Source organism: Eretmochelys imbricata, chromosome 1 (genome assembly GCF_965152235.1).
Source record: "Eretmochelys imbricata isolate rEreImb1 chromosome 1, rEreImb1.hap1, whole genome shotgun sequence".
Classification (NCBI taxonomy): domain Eukaryota; kingdom Metazoa; phylum Chordata; order Testudines; family Cheloniidae; genus Eretmochelys; species Eretmochelys imbricata.
Genome location: NC_135572.1, coordinates 138,130,949 through 138,158,644, shown reverse-complemented (window position 1 = coordinate 138,158,644; position 27,696 = coordinate 138,130,949). Strand labels below are relative to the sequence as shown.

The window sequence follows — 27,696 nt, the reverse complement described above, 5'->3', positions numbered from 1 at the left end:
CACAATGTGGAGAAAGGAGGCACGGGTCTGCCTTCAATATGATCTTCATCCCCAGCGGCATATAGCGAGAGTATGCCTTATGCCTGTGTGATCACAGGGAGTGTGAATGTAAATGTCTTCATGTAGGGTGCCCAAGGAGGAGAGAGATTCTACTTTTCCTTTCCAAAAGCCAGTCACGCTCTGTCCCTTAATGACCACACTGGCACTGTCTTTCACACAAAAACTGTGCATCAGTGCAGTGCCATCTGTAACCCTGCTGTTGAGGTTAGGAAATTGGAAGCGGTGGAGTAAGTGCGTGACATTAAATTCTGAGGCTGACCTGGTTAAAGATGAACTTGTAGGCTGCAACACCCTGAAAAACCAAAATCCAATTGAGGAGATTTTGCAAATTTAAAACACAACATCCTAGCTCCCTCTCGAGTGCCAGCTTTGATCAGTGGCTGTGTTCTGCAGTAGATTTTGCCCACCTTTCATAAAAAGACGAGTCTGTGAATTTCCTATCACATCTGGCTCTTTCCTTGTGGAGGCTACAACACCTGGCAGCAGAGCCAAGCACACAATGACCAATAGAAAGGGAGTTTCAAGGCTGCTGGAAAACATTCCCCACTTTTAACTAGACATCTCTTCAGTGTTCCTTACACCTCACTTTTTATAGCAGTTAGCAAACTATTTGAAACTACCAGTATGAAACAGTGGCTTTTAACAATATTTCTCGCTTTTGCTGTACCTTTGCTGATGTTGATTCACGGTGACTGAAGTTGATAGTCACTATGAGCAAGATCTTAAAAAATCCGCAAAATGTTCCTATGCTTTCTCTGGAGAGTATGATTTCCCTCCAGTAAGTCATGGAGAAAGCCGGTTTGTTCCTGGCTTCTCTCTCTCTCATCAACTTTAAAAGTAACACAGGAAGATTAAAGCAGAATTCTGTTTTATTGCCATCCCACACTGCATCAGTCCTTGACTCTTTTCTTATCAGTTTGGAAAGGAAACTAATAACGCAGTGACCTTAGCTAGCACAACGCTTGTTCATGAGAAACAGCAGGAAAAATCCTCCTGACTGCACAGTCTCAGTAGGAAATGTAATATCTGGAGATTCAGCAGACCTCTCTTAATATGATGAACTGTTGAGGGTAATCAAACACAGGCTAGCAGATGCTTTCAATCAATCAGCTGTTTGAAATAAAGACAGCAGCTAATTAAACATGGACATCAATCTTGGCCCACAACTGGGAGGCTATAAAACTGGTGGGGAGAGGCTATGATAGATGGGGATTGGAAGACCTCTTCAGACAATCATGGGGGTCACCATTCTGCTGGTTGGTGATCACAGTGAAATAAAAATAAGCAAGTAACTTGGACAGAGCAAACATTTACTTATTGATGATCTTCCTCTGCATCCCTTACTCATGCCTTATCTACATAAGAGATTTGCTTCAGCTGTACCACCAGCAACCAGTCATCAGTGTTGTTGCACTGGTGCAAACTCCTAGTGTAGACAGACAAAGCAGAAACAAGGATAGCCTGCTTGAAAAATGGGGTAAGCTACTCTGGTGCAAATTGGGGCTTGTAGCTAGGGTGACCAGGTGTCCCGATTTTATAGGGATAGTCCTGATTTTGGGGTCCTTTTTTTATATAGGCTCCTATTACCCCACACCACCTGTCCCGATTTTTCACGCTTGCTGTCTGGTCACCCTGCTTGTAGCATTTTTGCCTCTCTCAGTAGTGGTTTTGTACTCGTGCAGGTACTCCAGTGGCTTGCTGCAATCCCCAGTGTGGATGAGGCCTGAGTAGTGTTTACTCACATGCACAGTATTGACCATTCGCCATCCACTTGAAGCAGCGTATTCTTATGCACTGGTTTAAATCTGGATTTGGTTTTGTTGAAGGCTTTTTAAAAATCATTATCATAAAAAACCTCGCATAGCAGTTGTGTTGTTATAGCGAAGCGACTGGGGCCTATGTTTATTTTAAAGCCTTTTGATATGGCAAGTGAGTGAGCGCACTTATAAAAGCCGCCCACTGCTATATCAAAAGGGGCTTTAAAATAAATGTCATTTTCAGTCCGTTAGGGCTAACTCCTGTCCTGAAGACACAACCATAGTAGGGAGTGGAGGGGTGCTCAACTGCCCGAGGTGAGCAGTCGGAGGCATTCTGCTCCAAGGAGGCAGGATTCCTCTCAGAGCTTGCTGGCACACAATGAAAGCACACACGCAGAGCTGTCCCTTGGGTAGGGCAAATTGGGGCACTTTGGGGGGGCCCCCACTCTTCGATAAAATCGGGACTGTCCTGATATTTAGCCCTTTGTCCAACGTCCCGACCAATGTATGGTCAGAATGCCATTTGTCCCGATATTCAGGTGAGGAGGCGGGCAGGGAGGTGAGGCGGGTGGGCGAGCAGGGTGAGGAGGCGAACGGGGAGGTGAGCGGCAGGTGGGAGGGCGGTGAGGAGACAGGCGGGCGGCTGGTGAGGAGGAGAGCAGCGGGTGGGGTGGGTGCGCTGGCCAGACAGTGAGGAGACTAGCAGGGAGGTGAACTGTGGGCAGGCAGGTGAGGAAGCGAGTGGCAGGTGGGCTGTGGGGGGGGTTAGGAGGCGAGCGGCAGCCAGGTGCACCAGGTGGATGGCGAGGAGACTAGCAGGAAGGCTGATTTGTCCTGGGCCATGCACCCGCCTAGGGACAGCCCCGCACATGTGGTACTACACCCTTACTCCCCTTGCACTGTGCCTGTCCCTTTGGGGCTACTCTGGATCTTCCCTGTCTCCTCCCCATCCCCTTAGGGGGTACTGTGCATGCTCCTGAGTGCAAGGTTTGCAGTTTTGCCGAGCTCTAGCACAGACTGTGCAGTGACAGGGCAGAAGGAGAAAGGTCCTTGCGACTTTCCTCTCGACCCAACACTGTGCACCCATGTAAGGGGCCAGGCAAAATTTGGACTTTCCTGATGACTGTGCAAAGTCGGCTAGTGTATGACTTCTGTCTCCTCAGCTGGTGATACAACGCCATCTAGGGTCCTTGGGATCTAAACAGAACTGCAGCAGGTAGACAGCTGGTGGCGTGCTATGGAATGGATGCTATTTTGCAAGACTGAATGGGCATCACAGTGAGGTTTGGAAAGGGATGATTCCAGGGCTTGTTTTGCAGGTGGCTGTATTTCAGCCATAGGCACTTTTCTAGCTGTGGGTTTGAAACACAGCAAGTTTTCTGCTGTGCCTGATGACACGTCTGCAGCACCACTGACTGCAATGGTGCTGTTTACATGGAACTTAGGAGTTAGGTTTGGCTCCTGTTCAAGCGCAAGAAGTTTGTATCCTGTCGGTGTACTCTTTGTAGTGCTGCCAGTGGAGAATGATGCACACAATTGTTCTTTCATTTGAATTAGGAACGTGCTTCAGAAGCTTTTTCCTTTGGATACTTGACTGAACGGCTAGGGAAATATTACTTAAGAAAAATTACAGTTCCAGGAAATTATATGCATATGGGCGAGGTAACATAAGTTCAGTCAGTGATGGCAGTCACTCGGCATTATACAGTGACATTTAGAAATCCTGCTTTTTTGATTGGCTAGTCACAGACCTAAGTCATTTATTAAAGCAACGCAGGTCAGAGCCAGATACTGACAAAACTGCAAAACAACAGAAAGTTCCACAGCATTAAAAGAATATTTGTAATGCATATTGCATATTCAGAATCTCTAGTTCACTTCTCCATCTCTGGAACAGTCCAGCATCATTGTCCAAACCCTGAGGCCTTGCAAATAATGGACAGTTACCAAACTGAAATGGCAACTCCCTGGAAACATTCATATCGCAGTGTAATAGAACATTTCTTGACATGTGTCCCGTCACAGTATTAAACTAGCTCCTAACATTCACTATGATGCAAATATTACTAATTAGTGTCTGGAGTGGAATTCTGTACTGTTCCAAGCCTACTAATGTCAATTTGGAAAGAAAATATTACAGCATCACAGGAAAGTATGGTTGAATATGGTATTTATACAAACGATGGTCCAAAGAATATCCAAAGAGCTACAAAGCAGATGGTACCATTTAACTCGTACTGACTGATTTAGACAATCCCAGTGTGTTTATGATGGAATTCACTGATGCCCCTTCACATCCCAAGCTATTGGATTTTGCATGGGGAAGCATGCGTGTGCGTGAGAAAGGGGTATGGAATCCACCACCTCAACTATTGTGGGCAAGTGGGCTGAGACGGGGCAGGTCCCCACCACCTCCAGCCCTGCTTCTTTCCTCTCCCTGCCTCCCCGTAGCTGCCCTTCTTGCTTCCTCTCCCCCATCTTCTCCTTCTCACTGAGCTTGTCAGCTCCTTACCCACTCAGTGGTTTCTCATCCAGGAGCTTTAGGAGTCTCCCTCCAGTCCCTCCCCCAATATAAGTAGGAAGTGGTCTGGTGGCGGCGGCAGCCTCCCCAGCTCTCCTTCTGCCTGTGCAGCTCCTTAGCCCCATAAGGATCTAGACCGAACACTTAGAGGAGGGGGCAGTGGGCAGCACACACATGTTAAAAACAATAATAATTGAGATGAAAACATGGGCCCCAATCAGCCACAGCCAATGATGGATGGAATGCAGTTGGCACCTTCCCTATTCAGATACAGCCCCTGGAGGGCCCCTAAAAGGGCAAAGAATTGCTGGAGCACAGATCCATGCCTGCCACATGCTACCTCTGCCTTGGAATGGTCCCTGCAGCCAGGGCTGTGGTAGTGGTGATCAAGAAACTCCCCATGCGGTGGACCTTCCTAGGGGAGAGATTGAGGCTGTCCTATGGCTCGTTTGCACCAGTCTAGCTAGAGTATAGGGACAGTGCTGCACCGGGCCCATTCTTGTTAATTTCATATTTAACTGTGGGACTGCTGTCTCTGTGATTAGCCTCCAGAATGGCATGTGGTTTGTGTTCTCTTGGCCGACTTTGCACGTCAGTAAGAAAACCAAAAGATCTATATTAGAGCGGTGTGAAATGTTTATGTTACAAACTCCAAACTCACTGAGAGCTTGTTATCATTCTTAAACCTTGCAACCTGATTCTGAGAAGTAGTGTTGTTTAAATGGGAGAGCAAACTGACTCCCTAAACCCTCCCCGACTCCTTTCTGCAAGCATACACCCACCTCCCCACCTTCTACTACAAAAGCTACTACTGGCTAATGGGGTGTGGGGGGGATATATTTGTGAGACTCCTTTTGATAAAATATTAGCAGCACTTAACTGCAGCAAGTGAGACAAAAAATTGAATTAACCCGAGTTTATTTATGGCTTTACTTTAAAATCTGGTGAAAATCTGCAGGGTTTTTTTTTTGCTTCCTTTGAGTTTTTCAGTTCATCCAATTCAAAGGCCCAGACTGAAACCCAGAGATAGGAACCAAAGCACGTTACTTTGCATAAGTCTCTGAGGGCTTTGATAGCATAAGCATGCTGTTAAAGTGCTAGAAGTCCAATCTGCATTTGCTGTAGCTTTACAAAGGATGCAATTCCAGTGGACCAAATCAATCAGAATATAGAACAGCTGCTTTCTTGAAATCACAGTGTAACTAATACAGTTGTGCTGTGAAAACACATCACATTCAGCTAAGCCAGTAGCCATTTTATGACCATTTTGTAGCTATGAATGCGAAGATTAAGAAGCAGAAGATTAATTAAACCTCCTACTTCATGGAGTGAGTTACTAGAATATGGGAGATAGGAAGGAACTTTCCCTCATGCATGGGATCGCACAGTTGGAACATGATAAGCATGTTTCCCTGTCTCTGAAGTTTTAGGTATTGGTCCAAGAATGTGCTGCCAAGATTTTAACGAGGGACTCCCTGAAATGTTCCCCCTCTGTCAGTGACACATGTGACATTCCCTGGGTAGAATACTCCTCCTAACACAAATCCATCAATCCCATCCTCCCTCATACAAACTCCAGACAAAACCTGATTAATGTTACATATTTTTTACTCCCAGAAATCCACCCGCTACAGACTCCCCCTCCTCCTGCCTGACTGGCTTGGAGCTGCAGGGAGTACACAGTGCATTGCCTGTGTGGACCTATAGCTACAGTGGGGGGATGCAAGAGGTCACGCTGGTAAAGAGCATATTCAGAGCAGGCTGAATACTTTAACAACCTTAGCATTTTGGAGCGTGTTGTGAAACAATTGCTGCTGTCTGTCCATGATTATCACATCACTATGCAGAGGACCACGCTGGAGAGTTTGGGATATACCCCAAGCACAACTGACACATTTTACATAACCAGTGTGTACAGAGGGGGGTGGGAGGGGGAATCTTTAAGTCTTTTCCAACTTCCTGCTGCAGAAATTGAGTCCAGCTGCATATTCTTGTCAACCCTAGCACTCCATTTGTGCACAGCACGTTTACGTTTTCAAGGTTACCTTTGCAATGCAAAGAGCTGAAGACTGACTTTTAAAGAAGTAAAGATAAAATTTTCCTTTACAGGGCCCCAAAACTGGCTCTGTCAACAAGAGGCGCATCACTGTATGGGCCCTGCTGTAACAATGACAACAAATTATATGTTCTGAATGATACAGTGGGATAGCTTACACTTTTTTCTCAAGTGTTAGAGGCAAATTTCCTAGCCTGTGGCAAGAGAGGTGAGTAGCAATGTTCAAATAACTTAAATCCAGATTAGTGAGCCAGTGAGTAGCTTCAGAAGTGGTTTGGCATAAGTCTGGCATGCTACGGGCAAACGATCAAAGTGGGCACTGATTTACAATGTGGTCCATAGTTTGCGACTGGTGTGCACTGTCATATTGTGCATTGTCTCTTATCTTGCAGAGCTGTAAGAGATGACAGCATCTGCTGTGCAAAGTTCTGAAATGGTTCAATGCGGACCATTGTTTCCATGATAGGTTGAAGCCTGGGAGCTCTTTAGTGGGGTTGGCAATCAGATGTTTATTTGGGACATTAACATTATCCCAGAACTCTTTCCAGTGTGCCTCAGAATGGAATGAGGATGCTTTAAGAGCTTTAGCCCAATTCCCAAAAACCTTGCAAGATTTCAGATGTGTCTTTGGAAGGTTCTGGAGGTAGTCCTGAATTGTTAAATTCAAGTTGGCCGTGGTTCGCCTCTACTCATGAGCTGTGTGTGTCTCTCTCCTGATTTTGGGTAGGAGCACATGTGCCACAGTGGGAAACCATTAAACGAGTGTTCATTTTAATCCATCATGGCATGAAGTTGCACATCCAGAGATCTGGTAAGCGAGCTGTCCGCCAAACAGGTATGCAATATTGAACAGCCAAATAATGACCATTTAAAGCTAGAATGAGGTAATGCAACTTTACTGTATAAGTATGAAGCCAGGCTTCCTATAACAAAGCAAGAGGCCATCAACTTCAGGATCAGCCCATTTCATACAAGACAGCAATGTTAAAATTGGAACTCTATTACTAGGAAGCCAAATTACTCGTTTAGGATCACGTGGGTAATTAGCAAAGTGCTTGATGTGCACATTACTGCAGCTAATGATTATAATGTGTAGTGTGCAGATCAAGTACTTTTATTAATTTATAACATTTATAATAATACTTATAGGCAAGTACTTCACAGTGGATAGTGTTACGGATGGGAATTCATGTGTCATGATTTCATAGCTGATATAGATTCAGAAATATTGTTGGAATGTTGAGAAATAGAGAATTTCCATAATGCTACTCAGAAATGACATGCCATTGTTGGTGATGTCATAATTACTGCAAGCCAGATACTAGTTTGTCAGCCATATGGTAAAGCTGGACTCTTGATACAGGATTTTATAGGATACCGCAGTTGGTTGTTAATAAGTCTTTGATTTACTCTTGCAAGTCTGAATGTTTTCAAGCTGCTCAAGGTTTTCTCTCATAATTTTAGTATAGAGCACTGCAAAAGTGAAAGTCACTGTTGCACTATAAGTCTACAAAAAACAGGACGATTCAGCTGCTGGTTTCCCAGACTACTGCCTCTCGTGCTGACCAATATTGTTTCGTTTCCTTGTACTTCCCCAGCTGCCTATCTGTATCTATCCATTGTCTCTTGTCTTTAACTTAGATTGTAATCTCTTTGGGACAGAGACTGTCTTGTTCTGTGTTTGTACAGCACCTAGCACAATGGGGTCCTGATCCATGACTAGAGCTCCCAGGCTGTATGGTAATAATAATAATAATTATGATGATATTGAAATTCCTTAAGTGGTGTTCATGCCGCTGCAGAGCCCACACAAGCCTGCCACCACTGCTTAAACCCAAGAGTGGATGGCGAAACAGAGGAGCCTCCACATAATATATGGGTCTTTGTGGTGGCATTACATTAGCTGGTGATGGGGTAGAATGGGAGGAATTTGCTATTACCCACGGTTTCCCATTACACAAGTAATACCCAAGTAATTCCATAAGTGGAATTCCACAAGCATTCATGTCCTGATTCAGGAAAGCACTGGAACGTTTGCTTAGGTGTGAAGGTGGTGTGGGTAGGACTTTGGGGAGATGATTTTATCAGTTAAATAAGATTTTCTTGGGTTTAAATGTGTTTGAATATAGAGTGAAAGGTACAAGTGGGGCCATGGTCAAATTAATCAAAATGCAACCTTGTTTTTCAGTCCAGCTTTCTGTCTCTCATTCTGCACTGGATAGGCTTCACAATAGGTACATTTCCTTAAGTGAAGAGTTGATTGTTGCAGTCCTTGAAGACAGTGGCTTTTGATTTGCAGATACGCTTGTTTCTTTTCCAGTTCCTCACATGAATTTAAGACCTGAGTATGTCTTTTTCCTTTTTTATTACTTTGCACTCATCTTTTCCCATTTGTGCCAAATTCCTGCATGAGATGCTGAGTGGTCCAAACTCCAAACAAATTAAAAGTGCAAAGTCCATTTGTAACAGCCCAGCAGTTTATTAGTCTTAAGCATCCCTGTTAGCAGATGTTGATCCTGCTGGGAAAGTGTTAGATGGGTTCTGCTGACTTACTGGTGCAGATGGCACTACAGAGAGTTCAGATGTAGGGTGTGGGCTGAGCAATCCTTAGGAAGGAAACCTAGGAGCAGATGAGCCTAGGGAGAAGGTGTTACTGATATTTATGTCGTCTGAATGTGGATCGTTTTTGTCAGTAAAGCCCAATCTCAGGACAGGGCTGAGTTTGCACTTTATAGATGTTCTGTGTGCCAGATCCTCATCTGATGTTTATCAGCACTTTATTGAATTCAGCGGAGCTATGCCTAATTCATACCCACTGAGGGCCTGGCCTTGTCTTTGCAGGTCAAGTTGGCAAGGCTTTTGCTCACACCATCTTCTTTTCCATTCCAGTGCTACCTATTTTAGGGGGTTTTAGGGTTCTGGACTCGTCTCAAATTATTAGAGAGAAGATAGTATGGCAGAACCAGACCAGTGGGGTACAGGAGTCTGGTAGAAGGCAAATATAGTGGCCCCTGGATGAATAGTTTTCTGTTCCCTGAGTGACCAGAGCAGGGGCTGCACTAGAGCAATCAGGAACCTGCTGAACCAATTAAGACAGGCAAGCTAATTAAGAAACCTGGAGCCAATTAAGAACATACTAGAATCAATTATGGCAGGCAGACTAATCAGGACACCTAGTTTAAAAAGGACCTCCCATCAGTTAGTAGGGGGGCATGCCAGGAGCAGGGAGTGAGAAGGCGTGCTGCTGGAGGACTGAGGCGTACAAGCATGATCAGGCTGCAGGAGGAAGATCCTGTGGTGAGGATAAAGAAGGTGCTGGGGGGAGGCCATCGGGAAGTATCCCAGGGAGTTGTAGCTATAGCTGTCATGCATCTGATACAGGAGATGTAGATAGCTGCTATCCACAGGGCTCTGGGCTGGAACCCAGTGTAGAGGGCGGACCTGGGTTCCCCCCCACCAACTCCTGATTGGACACAGGAGGAGTTGACCTGGTCTGTGAGCAACACCAGAAGGGAAGGTCTAATTTGGAAAGGGATCTGGCCTGTCCCCGACCCACTAGGTGGGACAACAGAGACTGCAGAGATTGTTCTCCATTTCCCCCATGCTGGCGAGTGCTGAGGTTAGCTGAGTGAATGGCAGGTTTTAGCCTCTAGCACAAGCGGCCAAACTGAGGGCTGCCCTGAACCTCTGAGATGAGCAAATCCACCAAAAAGCACAGGACCCACCAAAGCAGAGGAGGAACTTTGTCACAATAGGTGTTAGTCCTTTATGGCTTCTTCTGGAAATACAAAAGTTATAAGTATCTAAATATCCCAAAGTTGACCTGATGAATTTTTTCTTGATGTCTGTGAGATTGTTCTTAGCCCAGTGCAGGAAAACAGATTTTCCTCTTATTGTTGAAGGATAGCTTTGGAAAATCTGAGAGTTCAGTGTTATGGAAAAACATACAACTTGATGCAAGTACAAATATGATTATTACCTTCTGGTATGGAATCTGTTCTTACAGTTCAGAAATAATATTGAAAATTGTGGGAAACCAAAGAGCCTGGGATCAGTCATGTAAACATAAGACTTTGATTTGATATTTGTTTTTGGTGTCTTTCTGCAGAACCTCTTACTGCAGGCCATAGCATTTGTGTTTTGTCATTTGTAGTGTGTGCTTTTTGGTATTTGAACGTTGTAAAACTTGTCAGATTCACCATGAAATAGCTTGAAACATGATTTTGTTCACTTTGGGGTCATGTGTATGAGTCTATCATGACTAGTTTCTCATGACTCTCCCAAATCATTGTAGATGGTAAGGTTTTTGAGGCATGGATAGTTGTTTCATTAGCTGTATGTACAGTGCATAGCATAATGGGATTCCAGTCCATGGCTAGGTACTATCACAATACAAATAATAACAGTGGAAATGACAGATATTTCCACATCCTCCTGGACTGAGCTTAAGAAAAGGGGAAGACAGTGAGTAAGAGATCCCTCAGCACCAAAATCCTCCAGCCTGACCAACCCACCTGAGACTGAACTACCTGACTACAGGTAAGTCTGATCAGACCTGCACCAGACTTATTTCCAAAGGTAGAGCCTTGGCAGAAGGAGTGACTGACACCAAACTAGAAAGCACAGTGAGGATCAGAGCAGTATGTGATGGAGGGGGCAGGCAGGAGGTGGTTAAAGAGCGAATTGAAATGAAAGAAGGTAGAGATGGGGTATCTGGAATAGACCGGGGTATGGACTATGTCTGGAATGTGCAAAGAGTGCAGAAGGAATGGGATCAGGGCAGTGAGAGGTGAGTGGGAGGTGCCCTCTGCACATTGCTTGAAGTCAGAGATATCTGAGAAAATGCAGCTCCAATCATCTGCCAAAGCAGAGGGGAGCTCCCCTCCTTTCCTGTGCTTTTGGGACTTGATCCTATGCTCACTGAAGTCAATGGCAAAGCTCCCATTGACTTTAATGGTTCAAGATCCGGCCCATGATAAGCAGCACTCCTCAAACCACTTCCCCTCCTCCTGGGCTGTGTGATGAGCACTGCCCTTCTGTTTCAATCAACTTTAAACCTTTGTCCCCAAAGGGAGGCTGTGGTGGAGGAAAAGACATTTGAACAGTAAGCAGGAGGTGGACTTGGGAAATGCTAAAGCACCCACCTTCTGGGGAGCCTTTCCATGATGTGTCATGTTTAAAACCAGCACAGCTGAACTGTTTTAAGATAAGGCCTTCCAGCCTCTGTGTGTGTGTAATGTGTTGTCTGCTGTAGATTTGTAGCAATAAGCTGGTAGGATCAGTCCTCTTCTGCATGTTTTACAGCACCAGGCAACCATATGGTGCTTCATGTATAATATTATTTGAAAGTATTAGTTTTCATGTTTTCACTGTACGGGGTCATTTTTAGAACAATTTCTTTGAGACGTGTATGTTCTTGGATGACTTTGGTATCAAACAATATTCATTGCTTCTCTGACACAAGAAAGTGCATAATTCTGTAGAATCCCTTCTGTCTCAGAGTTCACAGCGCTATGGATAATTAACAGGTTTGCTGCATTTTCACACGCTTTTAAAGAGTTTTTATTTTTGAATGCTCTTAAATTATGAATAACCATGTATACACGATGTGACTGTCTGGAAATAGGAGAAACACAGTCTATTACAATATCCCTGCCAATAGAACTAAGATTTCCATATTATGCTCTCTGAACTGAACTTTTCTGGCTCTTGTTCCACTTGACTCAGAGTGGGAGACCCAACTCAGAAAACCTCCCCAACCTCCAAAGAATCTAGGCTGCTGAATATTTGTTAGGACTGTGAAATGGCTAGTTAAACATTACCTGAAGTCAGTTTTCCTCTCAATGCTACACAGCCTTATCCCTTCTTGTGACAGCCTTAAGAAGGCTAGTTCGATCTATGGTTTGAGGGATGACGGCCTTCAAGGTCCCAAGCACTCTGTCTGTGATCCGGCAAAGTGATCTGGCAAAGTACTTAAGTACTAGCTTAAGGTGTGAACAGTCCCAGTGAAGTCAAAACATGTCCTTTACTTCCTTAAAGCTAAACACGTGCTTGAGTGCTTTTCTGAATAGGGATAGACTTAAGTATGTGCTGAAGGACATGCACATGCTTAAGTGCTTTGCAGAATCAAGGCCCTAGTCTGGAGGGAGACTCTTCAACTGGAAGGACAATTGTGCATATGGTGGGGCCTTTGAGGATGACAGGCAATCTCTGTCAGTAAGTGAAGTGGAAATGGTTATGGAATACAAGATGCTAGGAGCAGTGCTCTTAAGGGAGCAATGGTTTATCTCAGCAGCTGTTGCCTTAGCAGTAAAGTGCTTCAGGGCACCATAGATTGGGATGGGGATTACTGGGGAGAAGAAAATGGCTATAAAATCTTTCCCACCCCAAAAAGAATCTAATATATGAAAAGACCTGGAACTATTCCATGTACAGGTACACAGCTGGCTCAGCTGCACTTTAACACTGAGGGACTTGGAACAGTGAAGAGAGTTATACAGGTATAATCAAATTGGTATGGTTTTCTAGCATAGACAAGGCCATAGATTCACAGTGATCATGCAGATGTGTTCATGCTTTTCTTTTTATTGTGTTGTGTTGTCAGACTTTTTTGCCTGATTTTTAGGAAATCCCTTAGTAAACTCTTTAACCCCCCCTCCCCCCAAAGAACAAACAAAAAATTCCTCCTCAAACCACTGGCCTTCATGAATTTGAATAATATCATAGTCTCATTTTACAAGTTCCCTTTAATTTAAATCTGGTTTTAAAAGTCCCAGACACTGTTGGTTGGGCTGGAATGACTTATTGCAATAATAAAGGACATCATGCTAGTGTTTGAGGGTGTTTACCATTCTATTCCGTTCTACTGCATTTGAGCTACTTATTCATTAACTGATTTATTATTTGTCCTACACTCTTAGCGTCTGTGGGATCAAGTAGACAATTTACAAATGGAAAAAATAGGCAAAATGCTTAGAATGAATTATTTATTACAAATTATTTTGTCAGCTTTTCTTTCAGCTTTCCCAGATCAGCAGATCTAGGATGGCATTGGAGTTCAGTATTTGTAGTAATGATTCACATTTATATTACACTTTGGGGCTAGATTTTCCAGAAGGGTTAAAAAGCACTTTTCAGGCTTCGCTAAATGTAAACAACATCAGAAATCACTTTACTCACCAGTGAAACATAGCAGCCTGTAAGATGAAACATGACCACTGGCCAGAGTACAGAGTAACGCTACATATAGGCTTAGGATAGCAGTGAATAACTTATTTCAAGTGAACTAAGCAGGGAATTTTAGGTAGGTGGAAAGTACCTAAAACAAAGTTGGCCAGAACATCCGAGCTAACATCTGTACTCTTGAAAATAAAGTTAAAAAAAAAATGCCACGGATGTTTTAATAATTAACAGCATATGTAGTCAGTCTGTTGGTTTTACATCTTGTCCAGAAGACTGCTCCTCACACAGCATGGTGTCCCCCGACTGTATATGGAGTACTGTCTTAGTACTGATATAGATCTTGGACTATTACCTGCTCAATCACCAATTTCATATATTGGGGTTTCCTTAATGTTCTTTTACTTATAAGAATTGAAGTTTTGCGTATAAGAATTGATAAAATAAGATCCCAGGGAGGGCAGCACTTCATCATGTGGCAAAAAATTATTACCATGAGCCCCATCACAGCACAGTACACATGTGCACACACACACTCAGAGAAATACTGTATGCATCCAGTAAGGAATGCCCACAATAACATGCTAAAACCATCGCTGTCAATTCACTTGTGAACAATACTCTCTGTGACTACAATAGTTTTGCTTGAGTATGGTCTGCAGGATTTGGCCAGTAATTAATACAGGAAAACAGGTAAGACTGTTGTGAACAGGCAGACTCTCAGCACTGTGCACACCCTGGGTTAATGTCGAAAACTCATCCCCCTTCCTGCGGTTAGCCTTTAGCAAACCATGAACCTCAGTCAAAGTTTTCTCCTGAGTTTGGTTTGTTCCTAGGATATCTTCCTGCTGAGCCTCCCTGTCCATGGCCTTATACCTGGTTCCCCAGTTCTTTGGAGATATGCGAACCCTTTACCTTCACATTGGTTAGAGCTACTCAGAGTCATCTGTTCTGCTGAGTCAGCAGAAATAACTCTGTAGACAGGGCACTAATCTTTACGTGCGGACTGAGTCATAGAAATACAGGGGTTTTCTGCTATAGAGTCCTGGAACATGGCACCTTCTCACAAATGGGGGTATTTTATTAATACTGACATCAGGCAACAAGGTGAATTGGGCCCTATAGGTACAATTCTGCCTTTGGGGTGGAAGAGAGTTATATCATTCCAGCAGGAGCTCCAGCTGGCTTTGTGTAACAGGTAAGCGCAGTGTCTCCTGGAGCTGCCTCACTGTAAGGAAAATGCTGTTTTTTGAAAGTGTTGTTCTTATATGCTGCATTCTGTACACATTGCAAGTGCACTGCCCTTCTGATGTTCCTCTTTCGTCGCAGAGGGCATCTCTGTCAGCTTTGGAACGGTCAGAACAGCTGATAAGGAACGCAGCCAGTCTGGAAGAGCTGCTTCGAATCACTCACGCGGAGGACTGGAAGCTGTGGAAATGCAGGCTAAAGCTCAAAAGCCTCTCCAATTTAGATTCCCGATCTGCATCGCATCGTTCCACCAGATTTGCTGCTGCTTTCTATGACATTGAGACACTTAGAGGTAAGTGTGTGGTTGTTCATGAGTCATCAACTTCATCTTCAGGATCACCGAGCACATCTGTGACTAGGAGTTAAATAAACAGGCATTCTTAGAATAGATCAACTTCAGAGGGGAAATGGTGAACAAGGAAAGCAATATCATATGAAGGAACGTGTTAGGCGACAGCCTGCATACGTCTCCCTAGTTTATGGTCAGAGCTGGTTTAGTGCTCTCTGTACACAAGCCAAAGAAAAGATATATGAAATATGGATTTGCCAGTCAACAAAACAAGAGGAGAAGTAAACATGCAGGAATGGCTTGGAAAGGCTGGCTGAGGGGGACTGCCAACAGCAAAATGCTAAGTCCTGGAATTTGCCTGCAGGCAGAAACAAATGAGCTTTACAGAAAGCATTGGAATTCCTACTTTTATGAGCTGTGTTCTGATATAAGACACCTCATCAGCAGAGAGGTTGCCACCAATATGTATGGGTGAGAGCTACCTAGCAAGGAGGTATTCCCTTGATCTTCTTTAAGAGTCTGAGAAAATCTATCTGGAGAGTGGAAGTAGGTGCTGAAACAAAAACAGACTTAATACCCGAATGAGATGTAGGTTAGTCATAATCTAGATCCCCACTTAGAATGAATTAAAATACAACTCCCTTCAAATGAGAGAATCAAGATTTAATCTAAGTTCATTGAACTCAAACAAAGAGACAGTGATTGTTCCTTGATGAAGTGAATAGATATTCTATGACAGACCCTTATTATACAAGCTGTGAAGTAACAAGGTGTAAAAGATCTGTTCCTTTTATTGTACAGTCCTGAACTTGATATGATGTGACTACAACCAGAATATTCACTTCCCTGTGTGGAAGCCAGAAAACAGTGATCCTATTCCCATATGACTTCTAGGATATTTGCAGTCCCTCTTTCACATCTTTGCTGACACTTTCACATCTTTTGCTTATTCATTTTAGAGAAACTAAGACTTGGCTGTGTTAGCTGAACCATAATTTGCATCTCTGAGCTGGAGCACAAAGACACAGACCAAAATGCCCTCACTAAATTAGCGTTTAGATGATTGAATGGGATTTAGAGTCAGAGTCAGAATTTAAGGCCAGAAGGGGCTACCAACAGTCTGACCTTCTGTATATCACAGGCCAGCAACTGCCACCCAGCACTCGCACACTAAACCCAACAATTAGAATTAGACCAAAGTACTACAACCCTCAAGCAACTTAACTATTGTGTGCCACAGGCAAAGGACAGGAGGGACCAAATTGCACCAGCACCTGAGGCCTCTCCAATGGCAGGGAATTGATTTAGTGAGAGAAGCTTACATGAGCCAAGCAAGCAACCAACACCATATGCTGCAGAAGGCGGTGAATCCATCCACCCCCGCACATGGTCTCTGCCAGTCTGACCTGGTGGAAAATTTCTTCCTGACCCTGAGTATGACAGTGAGTCCAACTCTGAGCATGTGAGCAAGGTTCATCAGCCAAGCACCAGAGAGAGAGAATTCTGAGCACCAATCCACCCTATCCTGTGTCCAATCTCCATCTGTAGCAATCTCTGTTGCTTCAGAGGAAGGAGACCAAAAAAAGCAGAATACATTAGCAAAAAAATATCATTTCCTGACCAATGCAGGTGACTGGCTGAAGGAATGTAAGACATAAACCAGAGACCCCCCCCCAGGACTACCAAGAGCAGTTGTGCACCACCAAAGGCAACCCCGTCACAAAATTCCATTCAGATTTGTAAAGCCCTGTCTTAAAACTAACTACGTTGTTTGTTGCCCCAACAATTCCTATTGGAAAGCCATTCCAGAGCCTCTCTCCTCTGGCTAGATACCTTCTTCTAATTTCCAACCCAAATTTATTCTTGTGCCAACATTTTTCTTAAACTTAAATAGCTCTTCTCCCTTCATGGTGTTTACCACCCTGACCTACTTAAGAAAAGTGTTCCCACCACTCGCAGAATTTATTTTAAAGACAACAAAATCCTAGTACATCGTGATCTGAGAACGCCTGGAGGGGATAGTTAAAGGACATGGAATTTATCTATGCACCTTTAAGAATTATGCACAGAAGCATTAGCAGTCATGATCCAGTCATTGTATTGAACTAATGTCCAGTGCCAGTTGCTAGGTTTTTCTATAGAAAACTTGAAATCAACCTTTAGTTTCTCATTTAGTGAAACGGCAAGACTGCAGACAACTGATAATCCTCCATTTGTCCACACAACGACACAACAGATGAGCCCAGCAAGTGGCACTGGTGCAGTGTATGGCAATAGACTTTTATCAACACCTAAAAGTAACATAACTGCTCAGCTAATAAGGTTAGAAGAACATTCACCCTCTCCACAGAGTAGCAAGTGTAAACAGATGAATCAATAGTCTACAGATGTTCTTTACTTGTGCTATCTGGAGGAACTGTTAGCTTTCTTTTCCCTTTAAAATCTAACTCCAGATACAGAGCTGCCAAATATCCCCACCAGATCCAGGTGAGAAAATAACTTAAATTCAAATTTGTGGTAGAAAAATCCTGTTAGGTCTTCTTCCCCATCTTCTAAGGCAGAATTATTCCAAGGCCAACTCTATTAATGTTTTAATATGCCCTGAATCACCACAGAATCTGACTGAGCACCTACTAAAATCATACACATAAACTTATATTTCTCTTCTCCTCTCCTCTCCCAGTCATCAGGGACTGATCTGTCTATGGTGTATGTTTTATTTTAATGTGGTGGTATTGTGTGAAGACTAGGTCAAAGACGTAGATGCTCATCACCCCATTGCTTGTCTCTCTTTACTGGTTCCCCCTGAACTACCAGGGCAAATTCAAGGTTTTGTTCTTCATCTTCATCTTACCTGAGCTCCATGAATATGCATCTCTCACATGGAAGAGATGAGAGTGACCACAAACCTCAGTGCGTGCAGAACAAAATGTAAAACCCACTTCTCTGACCTAGTCTCCCTACAACACCTCAGTTTTTCAAAGTGATTAATAGTGGGAGAATATGTGTGCTTGAAGAGTATTTCTGTTATGCAAGTGACATCTTGAATGATTATGTGCACACAATTAAATTAGTTTGGAGAGCACATTGTTTTCTACTTTAACAGGAAGCCTAAAGTCAGAGTCTGATCTTGATACACTGGTATCAAATGGAGTAACTCTATCGACTCTAATGCAGTTACTCCAGGTTTACACTGCTGTAATGAAAATCAGAATCCATGCCCCAAAGTCCTAATTGCACAATGGCAAATAAATGGATCCTAGGCTAAGATGTTTAAAAGTGACTGGTGATTTTGGGTGTCCAATTTGAGACATCATGATGGGACCCGATTTTAAGAAAGCGCTGAGCACCTCCCTCTGAAAATCAGGTTCCTTTGAAGTGCCTCAAGCTGGGTATCCAAAAATGGAGGCACTCAAATACACGGGTCATGTTTTAATGTCTTTGCTTATCGGTGATATCCTGTCCCTATTGAAGTCAATGGGAGTTTTGCCACTGGATTCCACCCCAGACCTGCTTCTTGTGCCTTTTTAATTGAATGCAGTTATTATTTTTTAATACTGTTCATAATGATTGTGCTTTCTGCAGTCATAGATGAGGAATGGCAAAAAACTCAGTGTGTGCCAAGGGAGACCTGCGTGGAAGTTGCCAAAGAGCTAGGTACAACCACCAACAAGTTCTTTAAGCCTCCCTGTGTGAATGTGTTCCGATGTGGAGGTTGCTGCAATGAGGAGAGCCTGGGCTGTATGAACACAAGCACAACTTATGTTTCAAAAACGGTAATTGAAACCATTTGTCTTCCTCCTTGCCTGTCACTGGCTCTGAAACAAAGTGAGGGAAGAGGATGCTGGGCCTCTGAAAACCAGTTATGGAGATACCTGGGGTACAGCTATTCTCTACAGTCATAATGATAAGAATACATTTGTATTGATACAGAGTGAATAAGGCCTGGTGAATGATGATTTAGTGCCATTTTATACTCACTTTACACAAGTATACATGACAAAACCCAGTTCACAGCAGTGGAGAATAAGTTCATGTGAATGGACTATGGTCTCATGTAGCATTAACGAGTTTAATTCTTCTTTATTCTATAGTTATTGAGACCTGGGATTGCCTGATGCTAGTGGCTTATGGAGACTCTCAGCACCACTGACCTAATGGATTCTGTAGGAAATCTGATGTGTAGTGCCTCAGAGATAAGTTCTAAATTTTGAAAATTGTGACCAGTGACAAAAGAAAAGTGACTAGTGATTTTAGGTGTCTCATCGTTTGGGTGCCCTGCTTCACATGCCTTAAAGACACTTGATTTTTTCCAAGTGTTGTGCAGCTTCTCTTTGAAAATCAGGTGCCCTCAATACAAATGCCTTAGGTTTTCAGTGCCCAAAATCATAAATTGCTTTTGAACATGTAGGCTTAAATCAATAGGCAGATACTGCTAAGTAGCAACAGGCAGCAAATAACCTGAATTTTGCAGGCAGCACTAGTAATTTACAGTTGTTAAAACTTTATGCTTTATAGAGATACATTAAATTCTACTTATGAAAAGTTTTTGCACTGATACAAAATTCATGGACAATTGTTTAGAGAGAGAGTTAAAATATTCCTGGAACAAGCATTCTAAACCAGTGGTCTTGATCCACCTCTGTTATTCCAGTTGTGTATCAGTGTAATTCCATTGATTTCAGTGGAGTTGTGCTGGAATAAAACTGGAGTAACGCAATGGTGAATTAGGCCCAATACCTTCTATGTAGGTGTTTGTTAATCAGTTCCATTTCACATCAGGAGGAGAGCACTCTTATGAGCTGTTGTGTGTATACCACAGATGTTTGACTAACTCAGAGGTATGGGTTAGGCTAGAAATCATTTATTTATTCATGTAGTTATGCTTGGAGCAGTAGTTCATAAGTCTGTTAAACTAAAGTTTATTCAATTCTGCAGAGTGTAACATTCTTTTAACTTCCTTCAAAATAGCTATTTTCAAAAGTTTTTGAGTACATTCTGTTCCCAGATCCAACCATATAAATCCAGAATCATTCTACTAAAGTCAATTAAGTTACTCCAGACTTACATCAGTGTTACTGAGAACAGAATTGCTCCCTGAGCTCTTTATTTCTTTACAGAAAAATTGTAGGCTTCATGGCGAAACATCCACTGGAGGTTGAGACAGAGATGATAAATGAGTCTCTATATAAGTGATTGAGGTTACATTGCTAATGTATGTGGAAACAAGTTCCAGTCGTCTACATGTTTTTCAGCTTTATTCCTGAAACATACTGTTGATTGCTCAGCAAACGATATTTACAATATATTATTTTGTTAGCCCTGGGTGGACTAAGCTGATCAGTTCCTAGCTCAGTGGGCATTGCTTAATTGTCCCTTTTGGTTAACTTCGGTCAGACCTGTGGTGGCTAGCAGAAGAAGGGGCGGGGGGGGGGGGGGAAATGGCAGTGGGGAGGAAGCTGGCATTTAAAAGATTTTAAGGAATAATGATAGCTGTATAATAGAAACTGAAGAGCATGTTTCATCCTCCTAGCTCTTCGAGATTTCAGTTCCTTTGACAAGTGTGCCAGAGCCAGTGCCAGTCAAAATTGCCAACCACACACGTTGTAGATGCTCAGCAACTGTTCGGCATCACCCGTATGCCATCATACGAAGATCTGTCCAGTACCCAGAGGAGGATGGGTAAGGCTCTCTAATGTTTTGTAAAGACACAGAGTGTACTGCATTAACTAGGAAGCGCTTTTATTTTAAGTCATTCACTACTGGCTTTTCCCATCTTTTGCTTTCCCACTAGTTTTCAAACATCCTGGGTATTCTTCAAACTTATAGAGCCAAACCCAAGCCCGCTGTAAACAGGTTTAGTCTGCACATATTTGGCAGCCAGATTGAGGCCACAGTTCAGCAATGACCTAACTAGAAGCACTTGGGTAAGCCCATCGCAGTTAATGTACCTACTCATCTCCTTAAAGTTAGGCCCGTTCCTAACTTGTGCATCATTGGATTGGGACATCAGTGCAGACTGCCACAGTGTTCCTATCTAGGGTAATATGACACCATGCTTAATTTGTAATGAAAGAGGTCCCAGGGCTCAAGCAATTTTTTTACTTTCATAACATGGCAAGCCCAGAGGCGCCAGGGCTATGAACTGCCAAGCCTAGAGGTGCTGAGGCTCAGCCCTAGCAAACCCTGGTATAAATTAAGCACTGCTATTGCCATTAATTCACATAATACAGTTGACAGGTCTGGCAGTAAATACTTGTCTTGAGCACACTAACTGACTAGTGTTTTTCAGGTTTCAGAGTAGCAGCCGTGTTAGTCTGTATCCGCAAAAAGAACAGGAGTACTTGTGGCACCTTAGAGACTAACACATTTATTAGAGCATAAGCTTTCGTGGGCTACAGCTCACTTCATCAGATGAATAGAATGGAACATATAGTAAGAAAATATATTTTCTTACTATATGTTCCATATATTTACATACAGAGAAGGTGGAAGTTGCCATACAAACTGTAAGAGGCTAATTAATTAAGACGAACTATTATCAGGAGAAAAAAACTTTTGTAGTAATAATCAAGATGGCCCATATAGACAGTTGAGAAGAAGGTGTGAGGATACTTAACATAGGGAAATAGATTCAATATGTGTAATGACCCAGCCACTCCCAGTCTCTATTCAAACCCAAGTTAATGGTATCTAGTTTGTATATTAATTCAAGCTCAGCAGTTTCTCCTTGGAGTCTGTTTTTTGAAGCTTTTCTGTTGCAGAATTGCCACCCTTAAGTCTTTTACTGAGTGGCCGAGAGGTTAAAGTGTTCTCCTACCAGTTTTGGAACGTTATGATTCCTGATGTCAGATTTGTGTCCATTTATTCTTTTGCGTAGAGACTGTCCGGTTTGGCCAATGTACATGGCAGAGTTCTTGTGAAGCTTTTTTCAAAATACCTGACCATATTGTTTTTCCTTCTAGTTGCCCCTTTACCAACAAACTTTGTCACAGCGGCTTGATATGGGACAGCAACAAATGTGAATGCGTGGTAGATAAAGAACATCCTGGCAGAACGGAAGGTAAAAGTAGTATTGTTGACTGACATTTCTGTAGCTACCATCTCTATCTGAAGGGGCTTGATAAGGTTCTCTCCTTTTTCTCATTGAGATTTCTCTTGGATTCTAAATCAGTAGACTGCATTGCCTTATTATATAGCACTCTAGTTGTAAACACACACACAAATGGTGTTACCTCATCTCATTTTCTTCTGAACATTTTCGCCTTTTCATATTAGTAATGGGAATAAGGAATAGCAATGTACTGGAAGGAATTAATGTAGCTGGCAATCATGCTGAATTGTCATTGTACACAGATGACTTAGTCGTTTGTTTAGGGGGCTTTCAACTCTGTATCCCCCATCTATTTGCCTATATTCAAGAAATGTTCATGTTTTTCTGAGTTTAAAATAAATTGGCAAAGATATTACCGCACAAATTCAGGGCTACATTCTACCTTCATATATAGTGCACACATGAAAACCTGACTGAAATTAGTAGGGTCGTATGAATAAAAATGTGCAGAGTGTGGACTTCTGCCCCCAGTAATTCGAGAGTTTGATCCTGAAAACCATTCCTCACATGATTGGTTCTTATAGGCTAGACATGGCATCAATTGCACTTGAGAGGAAATGTGCTTGAGAGACACCCCTCTGAGGCATAATGCTTCCTGTGGTCCCCTCATGTGTCGGGGAAGGAGGGAATGTTTCACTCAAGCCTTTTACAGGGCTCTTTGTTCTCTTTCCCCTTGTGCCCAGCTCGTTTCCTGGCTGGCAAGTTGGCACTCAGGGTTGAGCTGTGACTTGCTCCCTCTCTCCTCAGTCCTCACCCAGTGCGTGGAGAGAGTTATGCATGCAGGCAAGACCAGGGCACACTCTATATGATACCAATGGGGCTACTTGTGAGAGTAAGGTGCTCTGTTAGGCTACTGGATACAAACTGAACAGAATAAAGTTAGTAGCAATGATATGTAGACGTGACTTCTAAGAAAGCATCCATCTTGGTATAAAATCATACGGTCATATCAGCTATTGCCTCCTTCCTGTTTTCTTGGTGGAGAAGAGTTGAATCCATAAAAGAAATCAACTGAAAACTTTCCTTGGGGAAAATAAACAAACTGCTATAAATCTAAAGAATCTTTCAAGATGAACATATTGAGAGGTATTAAAATCTCCCTAAACACCATACAATATTTATATTCAGGTGGGAAATAATGGGAATCTAATATACCGGGACTACATGGACACAGAAGAAAATCTTGTCTTTCTAGATGATCTTACATTCAACGAAATAAAGAATACAAACCAGTAATAAAGGCAATTTGGCAAGCATTTACATTCCTAGGCCAGTGACCTAAAATAAAACCACATAGCTCCATAAACTCTTCCTGTCTAGTACACTCTCTTAGCATTAATAGACAAGAAAGCAATTTTACTGGGACACAGGTTTGTCATCCTGGATCAGATCATTAGTCCATCAAGCATGGTATCCTGGCTTTATCAGTGCTAAGTATTTGATACTTTACAGGAAGACCAAAGTGTGGGGATGAGGGGGGCACCAGGCAAACTCATATTGCACCTAACATCTAGCCGTTTGTGCTATGGGCTAACAAAAGGATAAATAGAGTGACTTATAATAACAACTGTATTATGCCTTTTACTGATGTAAGGCAAACATTTGCAACAATGAACAATCATTTGCTGCAGTTTGACAGTAGCTTAGACAAATTAATTTGAAATAAGACCTTGAGGCTAAAGCAAAGAGAGAATTGAACAATCTACACCAATTAATATATGCCAAGGCTCATCACCCAAGGAAGGGGATGGGGATCACTTCACCAGAAACTATGCAGATTTCTGTATCTTTAAATTATATTTGCTTTTTATTTTGTTTGGCTGTTAATTTCTGGTATTAAGTTAACAACGATGGAGGCTTCCCTCAAATAATGAGTATATCCTTTCTGGCCATTGAGGTCAGAGCTCAGATTCCAGAGGTCATAGTCATAGGTTAAATTTCACATTCCATAGGTTAAATCCAAGACCTACTTATAAAATTACAGGAAATTACCGTTCCAATGACACATTCTATGCTATGACCTTTAACCAGGGTGTGCTGCCAACACTTTACTAAGGGCTCTCATAAAAATCTTCACCTTTTGCCATGATAAATCTCCTGGTATGCCAGGATGTGCATGTTTGCAGAGAAGAGGTGAGGTATGGAGGAGCACAGTCATTTTCTGCTTTTACCATTAAAACAAAATGTTTTCTCATTGCCCTCATCATATTAACCAAGAAGAGTGCTTAGCAAACAGACTTAGACTAGGCTGTACCTTGCTAGAATTGTTTATACTTTTTGTTTCTGAAAAAATATACTGAATGCATTGATTGAGAAGCAGTGTTGTGTGTATGTTGTTTGTACTTTGTATTGGATACGTTTGGTTTTTTAAATACCTTAAGTACCTACTGTATTCAAAAATCAAAAAACTCCTCGCAAATATTTTTTGTAGGCGTCCCAGGGGAGGTTGTTTGTCAGGGGTGATTTAGCAGTATAGCTCCCTTAGAGGCAAGGAAATCATCCCGATCTTCTCTTCAGTTTGGTGGAGGTCTTATCCAGCATATTAACTCCTAATAGAAATTCTTAGGATCAGATTCCCCCTTCATGTACACATGCATAAATCCTGGTGGTTTCAATGGAATTTCCACACATACAATCATATAATCTAAAGCAGAATCTGGGCATACAGACCTTATTGCCAAAAGATTTGTCTGTTACAGGACTCCCTCCTCTTGCTGAGCTGGCTAAGTGTGGACCACATATGGAATTTGATGAAGATAATTGTGAGTGTATCTGTAGATGGAAATGTCCCACCGATTTTTTCCAAAATAAAGAGAACTGCAGCTGCTATTTGTGTAGGGAGAGCCAGGAGAGCTGCTCTCAGAAACACAAGATATTTCATGCAGAAACTTGCAGGTAAGTGTTTCTTCCCTTTCAATTTCACACCTCTTAACATAGCTGGGCAACATGAAAACCATGTTCTTTTCAATTAAGCAATACATATGAACTTTTAAAATACAATTCACTTTTGTAGTTTTGGGGGTAGTTGTTTTTTAACGTGTTTGCCAGTTTTCTTTGCGGTCCCAATCCGTCCCAATCTATTGATATAGTGTCATTTAATGATGAAACCAGAGGACAGGAAGTCAAGACCCTGGGTTGTATTCTCGACTCTACCAGATACTCACTGTGTGACCCAGGGCAAGTCACTTAACAAATCAGTAAAATGGAAATAATACTTACAATATTTTCCTTGCAGAAGGTGTGAGGTTTGTTTAGCTAAAGCACTTTGAGACCCTTGGACAATAGGTGCCACTTAAGTGAAAAGAGGAGTTGCTAATATTTGTTATGTAGTTTCTAAGCACCCTTCATGCACAGAGACATATTTGTTTCTAATATCTGGGGAACGATTTCTTTAACTATCTTATCTGAAGGCAGTGTATGGCCCAGAGGGTTTGTGATGGGATTTGGAGCCTTTCATTTCCAGGTGGTTCAGATTCAGTCCATGTCCCTTGTGACTGACAGTCATTACCATCTGACTCCTGTGCAGTGGCCTTTGGGAAATAAGTTAATAGTCTCAATATAATTCATAGCGAACAGGTGTCCATGTGACAAAAATCATCATCACATAATACCTACTATTAAATGAGCATATTTTCTCACCACCCCAGTGGAGTACTCAAGGACTTAATGGGGGTGGGAAATTAACTATCCTTTCATGCTTAGAGATAGACCCTCTAGGTCAGGGCTGAGGTACCTTGAAGCTGCGTGGGGAAGCCTGCATTGTCTGTGTTGAATCTGTCCTGTCCTGTGGATAAGCAGAGTGCTTCATCTGCAAAGATATCACTTCAGCACCATTCGGGAGTACTGCATTCACACAATTTAAAAGACATTGAACTAGAGTGGCTCCTTCACTGCTCTGAAGGGGACTCAGAAGGAGGCGGGGGGACGGCTAGCTCCACAGTATTGCTCCCTCTCCTGGGATTCTCTATGATGTGAGGACTCTGCAGGATTTCAAGGTCAAGAGGGCATGAAGCAAGGAAACAGCTACTCTCTTCAGCATTGCCATCTGGTGGGCCCTTGGGTTTCCACTTAGGAATCTGATTAGAAATTACTTTTCTCTTTAAAGCAACATTAACTTGGGGGCACTCTAGGGCTGCTACTGTGCAACTGCTGGGAAATTCAGGCAATGGCAAGACATCTTGTTAAAGAGAAGGGATGTCAGCAGAATGATGTGAAAGGGGAAGTCCTCCATGCAGATGCCTCTCTTTATCTAGGTTTCCCCTTTTATGTGAAACTACTGGACCTATCCATTCCATGTCTTCCCAATCTCTTCCCATGCAAGGGCATTACATTTTGGGTAAATATGCTAAGATGCTGAAAATGTTGAAGGATATACAAGTGGAGAGCTATCACATTATCATGCCCCCCTCTCTCTCTCTCTTTATTAAACAGCTGTGAGGACAAGTGCCCATTCCAACCCAGAACATGTTCAACTGCAAAGCCAGTGTGTACAAAGCATTGTCGTTGTCCAAAGGAGAAGAGAAGCTCTCATGGGTCACAAAGCAAAGAAAATCCTTGATCTAGCTTTCCCCCTCTCTCCCAGAAACACACTGCTTTGCAAAGTAGCTGTCACTGACTTTTAAATCATTAGTAAACATGGGACATCTTCCACATTAATCGCAGAAGAATGAATCCAGTCTGCATTTATTTATTAGATTAATCACTAACTATTAGTGGACCCTCTGGGTCATTGATAGCTGTCTTCTAATGGATAACTACAGTAGAAAGATTACCAGCTGTAGGAAAGGAAGAGTGGAAGGAGCCAACTCAACACTGTTATGTGGAGGATGAGACTGGTATATGTGTAGTAGAGTGAACGTCACCGTCCAGCAGTTCAGGAATTTGAACTAAATAGTCTCTGAATTCTTAGCTAGTGCATCTCTTTGGTGAAACATTCTTCAGAGCTTCAGTGTACAGAATTTGGCTTCTAATATGTTCAGCACTGAATGATTTGATCTACTGTCCAGCTTTGATTATCATTTTGAGTTTATCATACAACTACTGTCAGATGTGCCATATTTAAATGTATATAAGAAAATAAATACTTCAGTTATTCAAGCTGTTTATTATCCTATGTCATCTCAAACAAATGCATACCAAACAAAAGCAAACAAACCCACCCCACAAAAGGGTCAAGCTATGGCTTTGTTGGGTTTGTCCCCACTGGAACTGACCCCAGTCCACACCTAGCTTGGAGTAAAGACACTAGGTAAATCTGGTTGTCACAGTAGTTTGAATAAAGGATTTCATTTCCCACACCGGTGATGGGTTTCAGTTTTGGGGGGGCGGGGTGTTGGCTCCTGCTGTGGTGTGTTGGTGCCCCACTGAGGTGGCACTCACACAAATACCAAAATACCCCCAGAGATTTTTTGGGAAGGCAAATTATGTTGAGGGCTTGTTTTACTCTTAGGCTGTGATGCTATGGAAATAGAG

At 42.6% G+C, this 27,696-nt stretch overlaps 1 protein-coding gene across 1 annotated transcript in view; it reads left to right on the top strand.

Moving 5' to 3' along the window:
- The window catches only part of VEGFD (vascular endothelial growth factor D), a 32,379-nt gene extending 5,597 nt beyond the window's left edge, over window positions 1-26,782 (top strand). The window contains exons 2-7 of the mRNA XM_077807177.1: window positions 14,903-15,113; window positions 18,696-18,886; window positions 20,644-20,792; window positions 22,076-22,173; window positions 24,924-25,119; window positions 26,656-26,782. Of these exons, the coding sequence (XP_077663303.1) occupies window positions 14,903-15,113; window positions 18,696-18,886; window positions 20,644-20,792; window positions 22,076-22,173; window positions 24,924-25,119; window positions 26,656-26,782 (972 nt within the window). The remainder of the gene's footprint in view (window positions 1-14,902; window positions 15,114-18,695; window positions 18,887-20,643; window positions 20,793-22,075; window positions 22,174-24,923; window positions 25,120-26,655) is intronic.
- Window positions 26,783-27,696: the final 914 nt, after the last annotated feature.